Below are 12,651 nucleotides of genomic sequence, written 5' to 3' on the forward strand. Positions count from 1 at the left end.
CCAAGTAATCTCCAGATGATAACAGATCATCCTCAATGCCGGTGAACCAGATATTGGTGACTGTGCATAAGTCACTGAACATGTCGGTGAACACAACCAAAGATCTCCAGTGTTGATAAGTGTTCACAAGTGTTGATAAGTGTTGACATCAATGACAAAACCAATGTAACACATTCATAATACCAACAAAGTAGTAGCAGGGTTTGATATCTATATTAAGAACTATGAATAATGAAATTAATCAACTAATGAGGAAAATAGACAAGCACTTGTTAATAACTTATTGAAGAAAATCTATCAATTTTAGTATATTTAAATAGATCAGATAGGGGACATTACACAGACCTATTCAGCTCATCCTCCGAAGAATTACATTCCTCAACTTCATAACGATGTAATGAAACCATGTTAATTATTTTCTCATGATGGTCGCCCCTATCAATTTCTTCATCCCTGATGTCTTTGTCCAAAAATGGATTTAGCTACTTCACACTGATGAGGAGAATGAGGCATATTGCAAGCTACACACCATAAAGTTTCTTCAAGTACATGGGCACCTAGTCTCATTAAAGGGTCTGCAGTGTCTTTATTGTTTGAAGTTGCACCCTTGTGATTTTCTTGAATGGGCTTACCATCCTTCCAATTGGTATGATAAGGCATGTCATTCAGTCTCATTTGTTTCTAAAATCCTTGTCTATCTTGAGGTAACCCCTTTTCATTTTTGGCCACCTTATAACTCAATCCTTGACTACACTCATGATCTTATCCATCTTATCTTCTTCATAGGGTTGCTTATTTTGATGAGTCTAGTTTTGTAAATTTTTCAGTTCATCCCTTTTTCCAACTTTTCCAACAGCTCTCCTATTATTCTCAATACTTATGGTTTCTTTAAAGGCATCTGTAAGGGTTGTAGGCTCCCTAGTTCTCAGCTCAACCAAATTTTGGATCAAATGCCTTAAGATAAAAAGCTAAGCTCATTGCATCACTTGGCTCCACATCACGAGGTATTTTGTTCAAAACTTTTATGAACCTGCCATTGAATTCGGTGACCATTTCATTATGGTTCTTTTGAATAGTGGTAATCTCTCCCAACCTTAACTGTGGGTCAGTGTGATCACCATACTGCTCTCTAAATACCCTTTGAAAATCATGCCAACTATGGATATGCAAGTCAAGAAGTCTTCTATACCAATCTCTTGCATCATCAACTACTTATTGCATAAACAACTTCATTATAACATCTTCATGCTCAATCTCATAGTTGTCTATAACATTCAAGAAAGTGCTTAAATGATCTTCTCCTGATAACCGACTGCACCTTGAAAACTTTGGCAATTCAGACCTAATCTCATTTTCCATTTGGTTAGGGTAACCCGAGATGCCTGTAACATCTAGTTGTCTATACCTATACATACACATTTGTGGCCTTTGAAATGGATTACCTCCCTGAGGTTGAGCAACATGGTCATTTGGATTAGGATTAGGCAACTGAACTGGGGCTTGAGGAATTATTGGTGGTAATGGTGGGGCCACCGATACATTAGCATTTTGTGGATTCATTACAAGTATACGTTGTTGAGCTTGTAGGTTTTGAAGTTGCTAACATAATTGTTGATACTGCTATTGTTGTTGCAACAACTGTTGTTGTAATTGATTTTGTTGCAAATTAATCTGGGGTTGTATTATGGGCAAAGAAACCTAAGGTGCAGATATCATGGGTATCCTTATAGGCACATGCAATGGAAGCGAGGCTGAGGTGCAACATGATTTGGATGAGTCACTAGCTATGCACTAGCCTGACCGGTTAACAAATCAGCCAAGGGAGGCTAAAGAACATTCTGTGGGACAGAACTAGAAATAGTATTGGGTTGGCCAGAATTGGCATCTTCCTTGGCCAATGAATTCAGATCTAACATTCTTCTCAACAATTTTGTTTTCCTAACCAACATTTCTCACCTTGTATACTCTTCCTCCAACTCCTCAACTTCTTGCCTCAATTCTGCATCAATAAGTTCGCTTGTCTTAACCCTGAAAACTAAGATTATGTTAGCTTTTGTGGCAATAGCTTTACCTTTGTCTACACTTGATACATTAGCACTTTTATGGACTTCATTACTGATATTCCTCACAATTGGACTTATTGACAACCCACTAAACAAGCCCTCTTGTAGGCCACTAGCCATGACTTCCTTTTCCCTCTTCAATTGTTGTTTACAAGTCTCCTCATTTAACTCAGCTTGGAATTGTTTTGCCATTTGCTCAAGTTTGGCATTAAATTCTTCAGCCCTTTCTTGTTGCCTATCCTGACTACTAGAGGACGCCTTGGGTGGCTCTGTGTGAGAAGTGACCTTGATACGATCACTTTCATCATAATAAACTTGATTGCCATCATCATCAACATAATAATACCCTGACCTCTATGGGATTTCAAAATAATATTTACGGTTTCTAGGGGAAGGGTCACTAGAAGATGATCATGATCCACTAATGGAGTATAAGCAGAATGCTCAGCAGTGTATGAATCTTTATTTAAAGCCGGAGAAACACGAGTATTTGAAGAAGAGGACAACTTACCTCTATCGTTCATCTGTCTCCACTGCTGATTTCCATCTACTGGCATAATTTTTCAAAAGATGAGAAGATTTGAAGCTTAATCTATCGAAATTGCTACCTAACTCTTACAACTCAAAATCAATAACACAATCCCTAGCAGAGTCACCATTTTGTTGGTGTTTTCCATCCAGTAGTTGAAATAAAAGTGACTCAAAGCTTTGTTACATTTACTATTCCAAGTTGGATGGCCAATTGACAAGAATTCCAAGGATAAAGAGAATTCTTCTGCACTTCGGGCTCTACAAAACCCAGGCAGGTAAACCTACAGGACATTCACATAGGTAGCACAACTCATACAAAACATCCTTTACAAGAAGATAATTCTCAGAGTTCCATGCCAATACACATATATAGTTACCTTAAAACATCGTTCCATCCCCAACATGAGAAAGTTATATTGGATTATGAGAAAATAAGAACACATAACATAAAATTGAAATAAAAAGGACGATTCAATGATTTTCAAATAAGAAGTATCTAAAATATCATAACAGTGTACAGACCAGTGCCTATCCTAAGGTAACATAGTCAACATTTCCTGAATTTAACAATCCCGCAATCAATTCCCAAATAAAGATGCCTTACATCATTATTTAACATATCTCACCATGAATCATACTAATGAGATCTCTGCTATTTTGTCATCCACTGCAATTCATAGCAAGTATTTAATCTTTTTCTTGAAAAGAACCCTAACTAACACATTCACACATAACTACAAAGACAATACCCATTCATCCTTGATAAACAAGAATCATGAAAGACAAGAAAATAAAACAGAGAGACAAAACATGGTGCAATTTTCATTAACTCAAAACTTGTGGATATGCAATTTAGACAACATTGAAACCCAATGCTCAAAATGGTTTTTTTTTCAAGTATATGCCCATTACAAAATTTTAGAACCCTCTGTCAATCACCCCTGAATTCCTTTGATAGAAAATAAGCAGCAAAAAAAGCTTCAGGCTAATGACACATGTCACAATTACATTACACCATTTGAGAATATGCCAAAAGTATATTTATACTTCAAAACAAGAAGTTGCCACGCTTGAGAAAATGAGAGCTTGCGCCTTTAACAAGATGCATAACTGCCTCCCTCAAATATTCTTCAATCCTAACTAGCGAGCTACCTCCTCAAACGTCCTTAACAACACAATGCTTCTCATGCCAACTATGAATTGCAAAACTTGTTGGCCATTCCATATCTTCTATTAACTGCACTCAATTTGGAGCCTCTTTGCATTTGGCATCAATAACTGCTTTGACACCAGCAACAAACCTTGAATATGTTGTATCAGTTGAGATAAGCTTATCAATAGCTGAATAATATATTGGCTCATTTATATAATCCTTATCAACTATCTTCTGAATGGCTATACTAATTATATCTTCATATTGCCTCTTCCAATCATCAAAAGACTTCAACTCCGAGTTCTCAGTATGAAGAGAAGGCATAGTCCAATACTCTAACTCATTAAAACTTTGCATTCTTTCTTTAATTGCTCCATCCTTGTCTTCTAAATAATGAATTCCACTGACAAGTGACTCATAAGCTCTGCAAAAATCTGCCAATGGTTACAATGGTCTCGGCATGTATTGGACTGCAATAGTTAAATCTTTGATCTTTGGCCCTAGAGCTTTCCACCCTTCAAAAATCTCCCTCAAGTCAACCAAAAACTTGGAGCACTGAGTAGCCCCTTTTGAAAGAATGCAAAAATAATTGTAGACATCTTCAATTCTGTTCAAAATTGATCTCAGTAAATGTGATAAAGTCCCCTTGATTATTGTTACAACTTTGTCTTTTGCCATTGATTATGTTCTCAAAATTTGTTGATCCTTAACTTGTATCTGTTGTTGAAGATCATTTATTTTTTTCTCTAAGGATTGTATCTCCTCCATAGTCTTTGATGATTCTCCCTGTTGGATAATCATAGGAGGGGGTGCAATTGCCTTCTTTTCTAATTTTTTCTTTAGTTGAGAGTTCTCAACTAGCACCTATGTATAGAACTGATGCATCTCCACTCTCTCTTGCAATAATGTCATTTTTTCCTTTTCTAGTATCTTTACAACATCTAGAGCAAACATGGCCGAATGCATTGACAATGTTACTGCTTCAACAACAGATGTGTCCTTCAAAGTTCTTATTATTGCCTTGTCCCCTGTCCTCTCTTCAACTCCAATCAGGACCCAAGGCTCCTCAGTGCTTGGGGCTCTCACCCATTGGGCTAATGCCTTAAGAGTGGGGTGATATCCTGATCCACTTTGCCCTCTTTCCTTTTCAAATTCTACTATAAAGTGGGGTCTAGTTGCTGCCTTATTTGATCTAGTAAAAACATTGCTTCCAAATTCCATCCCGACATCAGTAACATCCCACTCTCCTTAACAATTTCTTTGGATTCTTGTGGGTTTACATGATCTAAATTGAGATCAAGAGATTGAATATCTGGGACACCTTCGGGAGGACCAACCACCTGCAACCATAGAGCCTTGAATTCGGGTCTCTTAACAAAATCTTCATCTGACAAAATTGTAAGAGCAGCAATTTCTCGCTCATCTTCACACTTATCAATTGGGAGTTGTTGGCTAAAATATTTTCTACTCCGAGGCTCTTCAACAATCTGCACATCCCTAAGAGGTGAGAAGAGAATTTTCTCAACTTCTTCCTCAATAACATCCCTACCACCCTGACATCCTGTAGCTTCTTCCTGTTGTATATCATGTTCATAGTGTATCTTCTACTCTAGAGCATCTCCTGGAGTGTGCTCGCCTATTTCCTCATGAGGCATATCATTTTCAATGTTATAATTCCCTATAAAAAATGGACTCAAAATTCTAAAACATTGCCTCAATCCTCATGGCAGGCCTTTCTTCCTTAGAGAAGAATCCTTGAAAGTTAGGGATCTTAGCCCTTGTATCATTCTCAATTTTTGTGAGGATTGCCCATTTATTTCTTCTTTGGAGGGCTTGCTCCATACTAAAGCAATTTCTTATTACATCTTCATTCAAATCTAAATCATGATCAAAAGACCCTCTTTTAATTTTGGCTCTAAGCCACCCTATGAATCCTTATGGGTCAAAATTCCTCCTTTTACCATACTTCAATGCATATCTAGTTATTAGATAGTTTTGCAGTCTGGTCAATACCTTATCTCCAACTGTAAGCTCACTAAACCTTGTGGACTTGGGAAGAAGAGAGCATTTCTTCTGCTTTGCCAAATGAAATTATGAGTCCACAACACCTGCCACATGAATACAAGAAAAGCCAACCTTGGAGAGACATAAACCGACAGCTAGTGAGGGGGTTGGGGGAACCAATAGACCCTTATTATGGTATAGTCAGAGAATAAAAAGCAATCAACAAAATTAAATCTTCCCTCACCATCCATCCCAGTTTCCTTGGGCCTTAAAAAATCCATTAACTTGGTTGGGATTCTACTCCATACCACCCAACCATGTCTTCATCTCAAAATGTTGATGATATACAATATAGTCAGCAACTTCACATGTTTTGTCTCATACATTGCACTACCTCTGCACATGAAAGGTCACACCATGCACATCATAAAATTTGAGCTAAAGATCAGGGCTCCATTCATACTTATGCTGAAAAAGAATCAAATGAGACAATAAGGAAGAATACTTCATTCTAATCTCCAAGGACCTATTCACTGCTTCCATCAGCCCTTCATGAATCTACCTAGAAATGTATGATGCGTAATCATACTCTAAGTTCACATACTTATGCTGAATTTTCATCCCCATCAACATTATCCTAGCTGGCATCTTCTCCTCAGCATCTTCCCCTAAAATTTGATAGAGAGCATAGTAAGTTTAAATGAAATATTTCTCAAATGCATTAAAATCAAAAGGCTCTTTCTCATTGGTAATAATTGGTACTATATGAAAGTGCCAATCCTTATTTCTAAAAAGGGGAACCTCCTTCTCCCTATAATGCCTTTTTCTCAATTAATACTTCTACTCAATTTTCTTGGTGTCAATGTCCACCATTGCACGCCCTGTGAGACCAAAACAATTAACAATCTTCATTGGACTTATATCAACTAAAACCGTGCCCTCAGCTGTTCAGACTGTTCTTGATGCAGGATCATACGTTGTTGCCAAAGCTCTTATTAAATCCACTTCTATGAAAACATTAGGAACAATCACCTTGGCCATATCAAATCTCCAACGGTTTGACCTAGGGATAGGTTCATCCTTCTTATTGTAAAAATACTGGAATAAATTCCAACCCCTCTTAGGAATGAAGGCATCACCACACTGTAAACATTCGTCCATCAGGTCATCATTGTCCTTAATACTCATGGTAGATGTAGGGAGCACATCTAGGAGGTCTTGATATAGTGGAGACTCCTCCCCTTCAACGGCTCTTGCAAGAGCAACAATAGGCACTTCAACAGCAACATGAAGTGTATGTGCGTGCTCTTCCAATCTCTCTCCAAGAATTTGATGTCCCTCAATCAAAGCCACCTCAGAGGCTCGAGCTTCCTTTTTCTTCCTCGGAGCCCTAGGTTTTTTCTCTTTCTTCCCCTTGGGTGTTGAGGCCTTTCCCTTCCCTATGGTCATTCTTCTTTTTGGCTGAGGAGCCACCTCTGATTGGGAGACCTCCTACTCAGCTTGAGCAACTCTTACTTGCTCTGGTTCATCATCCTGAACCTCAATTGTGGGAGGGCCTTGCACTACTTTATCCATTTCATTCCTTTTGCCCTTAAAAGAACTACCTCCCTTTCTCAACATTTTGCAAATCACAGAAACATAGAAGAACTACTATGATCCTAAGCAAATAAAACCCTAGGGCTGACGGGCAACAGATTACTCTACTTCAAAATTTACAATTCACCCTTACACTTATAAATAGGATAAAGAACACTTACTGGTTTTGACGCTCAATTCAGCACTCAGGATACCTTCAATTCACTCAACACCTTTGGGATTCTTTGCAATTTTAACTCGCCAAAGAACTTCTGGGTCGCACGAACACAATTTTGAGAGCAAGGTATGAATTGTGAATCAATTCGATAGCAAATTGTAATAAAAACTAATGTTGTGAGCAATAAATGCAGCAAGCCTAGTGAATTTGCAAGTAGTTGTATTCAAAGTTTAAATTGCCACCGTTGATGCCTTCCAAGTGATCAAATCAAAGGGTTGGACTCACTTTGCAATCCACATGGAGTCTTTTCCGACGTGTCTAAGATGTCACGTTTCCTCATTGAAAAGTCAACCAAAGCGTAGCGCATGCCTGCAAGCCTTCAATTTCCTTCCACCTTTCCTTTGCGGGGCTGCAGGATATTCACCTTTGTTCCACACGCCCGTTGATCTTCTTAGCTTTTGTGGAATGTGAATGTGGGGATACGGAGTACCAAAGTCCCACTTTACTCATTGCACTTTCATCTTCCCACAAGCCCGTACGTCTTACTTTCTCTTGTTATGTCATCATGTGGGGATGTGGGATCCCTTACTCAACACTTGCAAAACAATAAAACCTGCAATGTACAAATAATTGAAGGGCAATACATTGCAGGGGTGTGGGACTAACAACTAGGTCACTCACAATGCAGCTCGCGGGCCCACGATGTGAGAAAAGAATCCTAAAAGCAACTTGCGGGGGTGTAGGATTTAAAACACAATGCACCACTTTGACCACGTGCAACTAACATAAGGGTCTAAGGGTCATTACAACATTGTGACTAGGGGATAACACATAAAAGGGACGTAAGGAAAATGATAAGACCCTAATAAAATAAAATCCCTTAGCAAGCGAAAAACATGAAGAATAAACCCCAATTTATAAACCTAAAATTGATGACCAAAAGGGTATCCCCACAAGGAGAAAACCAGATGCAAATTTTACAATCCTAACAGGAGACAAGGAAGTGTCTTAGCCTTCTTTATGTGTTCCATCTTTAATCGAGGAAAAAAGAAAAATTGAGGATCTATTTTTGAGGAATCTCTCAAGCATTAGAAATTCTAGAAGCACCATGAAATCTTCTAACTAGGTTTGGTAATTTAGAAAGGTGAAATGATCAAGAAGGGAATTTGTTTAAGCAGCTTAATCAAAAGGACCATTGCCAATGTTTAGAGCTCTTTGGAGCTCCAAGATTTTAAGTATCATTTTTCAATGTTAGTATTGTTGATCAACACAATTGCTTCATATTTGTTTGACAAGATCTAATAATTTATTTGTTCTTGAATATGTAAGAAGATTTAGACCCTTACAAAACCCCACATTTACCTTTAATCCAAAAAAATACATTTAATTTATTTTAGTTTAATTTTATTTCCCTTTACAATTATACGTTGTAGTCTTCCAATAAAAAAATGAATGAGTTCTTGAAGAATGTAGCCTTGAATTCAATAGCTAATTATTTATACAAAACCATCTTCTAATCAAATAGATTTCGAAAGAGATCACAGAAAAGCAACTTTGACATTTGATGATTTTGATGAAAAATATGGAGCATAAATTAATCAAAGTATGGAGGCTTTTGAATACACAATAAAAAGTGAAGTAAAACCATTTTGGAGCCAGTTTAGCCGCATCCTTTTACACATTTATCAACATTGATAGATGATTATTTACTATATCTTACACATGTATGCACACGTGCACACACAAGTCAAATCTTTTAACAGAGTATTAAGTGAAATATTAGCTAAATAAACTTAGCTTACAAAAGCTAAGACGTATAAGTTGTTTCAATAGTCCACCATTAAAGTTCTTTTAACATACATATATAAGAACACCATTAGAAGCCCAATTTCTTTTGCCACAATGATAGACAAAAGAACTACTTGCAATATGTAGAATTAGGATCACCTTGTTGAAAATTTGGATATGCATTTATCCAGTTACGGAACTCAATTGCCCACTTGAGAACTTCTTCATTTGACAATTTCCTCACCCAGTCAGGTTTTAGTTCAGGCAAGAGAGCGAGGTGGCATGCATACCCATGCATCTTTTTCAGGCGTGGTACCCTTAGTTCTTCAAAGCTTCAATGCCAGTGCAATACAACATTAGTATACTAAAATTATTAGATCATGCAACAGAATACTGATTGCTTCCAATTCCATGTAAGAGGATATGTTGGTTTGCAAACCCATGCATCACTTGTAAGTGTGGAACTCTTACTTCTTCAAAGATTCAATACTAATGCAGTGAACATTAATTGACTAAAATTATTAGATCATCAACAGAATAGTTACTAACTAATTGCTTCCAACTCCCGTGCAATGCATCAAGATGTTTCAACTTAAAAATTGTTTCTTTCATTTATCTAGTTACTTTGAAGTGAAAAATGACATGAAAATTAACTACGAATCCTTATCAATTTCGCTTTAAAATAACTTAAGGAGTTAAATTGAAATAAGTTCAATGTCTTCGAAGATAAGTTTACCATTTTCGCATGTTTTTTTTGGTGCCTAAATTTTGTAAATTTTACATTCTAGAAAAATTCAAATCTACTTTGAATTTACATGTAAATGGAACTTCATCATTTGATTGAAATGGAAGGCTATAATTGAAAATGTAAATTAAACAAAAAAAGTTTCCCTTGTTTGCTGCAATAATCTTATGTGCTAACAAAAAATAACCAAATAAAGAAAAATCATTATAGTGATCTAAAACTAAAATTTCATCATATTGCTTAGATATATCATAATAAAATTTCAATGTACTAAATTAATAGATTTCTTCTAGACACAGGAACTGGAGAGTTTTTTAAATTAATGATGATTCTATTAAATAGAAATATCATTAATTTATCTATATTTAAATGTTTCGCAGGCTACTGTTCCTATCAAGGTTTAACGGTTTCTAACATCTATGGATGAGAACTGAAAAATAATGAGAACTTTAAGGGTCAAAAGAATAGTGCTGAGGAAAGTTGTCAAGTACTAGTTGTGTCTGCTACAAGGATAAAAAATAACATGGAAACACAGTTTGAAAAAATCTAATAGAATACAAACCTTTACATGTCAAACTTTTTCTTAAAATGTCACTTTTAGCCGAGTTTGTTTGTGAAGTCCATATTAAAAATTAGCTTGCTGAGTAATCTCCAAGTCTGAGTCTCAACAAGGTAGATGTTTCCTATGGTCCATAATAGTTAAAATAGTTGCATCAATGCCTTCACAATAGAAGTCATCTTTAATTTAGTTGTGGAATAGGTGTTCCGGAGTTTCCTCAATTGTAGGTGGAATAGTAGGTTCTAAGAATGTTTGTGAAAACAAGATGAAGATATATGTGACGATGTAAGAGTCCTAGGGTAAGAAGTATTGAGATAGGCTACATTGGTAGAGGGAAATATAGAACATTTAACCGAAAATTGAAATCCTATAGGGTGGGTCATCTTTCTTCAAAGAGAGGTAGTTGATTGTGGTTTAGGGCATGTAGTTCTATGTGATTTGCAGGGGTGACATTTTTGCTGGAATATTTGCCTGCACCCTCACCTAGGGAGTTTTCTCCATCTGTTGTAGCATAAGAAAAAAGCCCTAGCAATACCAAGAAATTCTAGTTCACTAATAACAGGAGGTATGTGCAATTTATGTATAAGATTTCTAATGCAAATGATATATTCAACCTCTTTTATATATAGGTTTTGTGGAGCCAACTGTGGAGTTTTACACAATTGGCTTCAGAAAAATTTTCAACAAATTCACCCTAAGTGGTAGTCTAATTCTAGTCTATGCTAATTTACAAATGTTTGAGGATTTTACAAATTGCTTATGGGTGTATATGTTTTGGATTTGGCTTTTTGAAGCTTTTTATACTATTTTTTTAATTTAACCTAGTCACGGGCTTATTTGTAAATATTATATGAACTTACCAAAAGTTAAGGCACATAGAGGTTAAGAACATGTAATGTCCCCATTTTGAAATAGGATTTAATAATAAATACTACCAATAAAATTAAAATATAAAAGAATAAAAATAAAATAAAAATAAAAATATAAAGAATAAAATTAAAATAGTTAAAGTTTAGTTAACTTTAATGAATGGTCAAAAGCCATGAAATGAAAAGTAGTGACTCCCTCAAACATGAGGTATAAAAGGGAGAAGAGAACTTCATTTGAAGGGCCATTTTTTAAGCAATAATCAGAAGTGCAGATCTGATTTGAATAAGAACTGCAGATCTGATCTGAATAAGAAGTGCAAAATCTGATTTGAATAATAAGACAACAATAAGGAGAAATGACCCTTTAAATGGATGCCTCTTTCCAAAGAAATGTGTCTCCTCAATAAAATACGACAATATAAAACGATATGGAATGGAGGAAGGGAACTGTTATCACAAAAGCATGCACCCTTGCTGAGCTATCAACTCAGCAACCTTGTGAAACATGGAAACAACCCCGAAGTGTGGGACCTTGCGCAAGGGGGTTGAATCTCCGGAGAAGGCCGGTTTCCTTCTCAATCCAGGTGCAGGTGTTGAACCAACTCAACACTTCAAAACTTACTCCTAAGCCTATCCTAACAACTTGCAGAGGTAATGGGAAGAGAGAAATGCTTAAAATAAAAGGAGGTGATGCACCAAGAAGAGATTGTTTCTCTCCCTACCCGAAATGACACAAAGAATCAACTGAAATACCTAGGAGATGCACAACTTCAGTCGTATGAGTGACCCCAATGCATGTATGGAGGTTAGAATTCACTGAATGTCAAAAGGGGAGAAGGTTTCCCACAAGTCACACTCAAAAATAAATTAACACAGCATATATGAGAGAAGAGCCACAAAACATACACCTATGATGAAGGTAAGGAAACATACACAACATACATAAGTTGAAAGAAGGCAAGGATGGTGATTTCAATTCATTATAAGGCCAATGGCCAAACTTACAGTTGCAAAAATGCAAGATAAATACAAGAGAAGTGAAAGAGCATAGAATAGCTCAAGCCAGCAGGGAGAGAACCCTTTACAATGAGGCTTAACAACCTTTATATAGAAAAATGGTTACAAGAGTGATCATAACCCCTGTGTGTGCAGGGAAATGTGAGTCTGGGAGTGCAGGGAAGTGCAT

The 12,651-nt window shown here is 36.5% G+C and overlaps 1 protein-coding gene across 1 annotated transcript in view; it reads right to left on the reverse strand.

Moving 5' to 3' along the window:
* Window positions 1-9,138: 9,138 nt before the first annotated feature.
* Window positions 9,139-12,651, reverse strand: part of LOC131037956 (zeaxanthin epoxidase, chloroplastic) — a 101,784-nt gene continuing 98,271 nt past the window's right edge. Inside the window, exon 7 of the mRNA XM_057970223.2 lies at window positions 9,139-9,624. Coding sequence (XP_057826206.1) covers window positions 9,423-9,624 — 202 coding nt within the window. The 3' untranslated portion in view covers window positions 9,139-9,422. The remainder of the gene's footprint in view (window positions 9,625-12,651) is intronic.

The sequence above is a fragment of the Cryptomeria japonica genome, chromosome 9 (genome assembly GCF_030272615.1).
Source record: "Cryptomeria japonica chromosome 9, Sugi_1.0, whole genome shotgun sequence".
Classification (NCBI taxonomy): domain Eukaryota; kingdom Viridiplantae; phylum Streptophyta; class Pinopsida; order Cupressales; family Cupressaceae; genus Cryptomeria; species Cryptomeria japonica.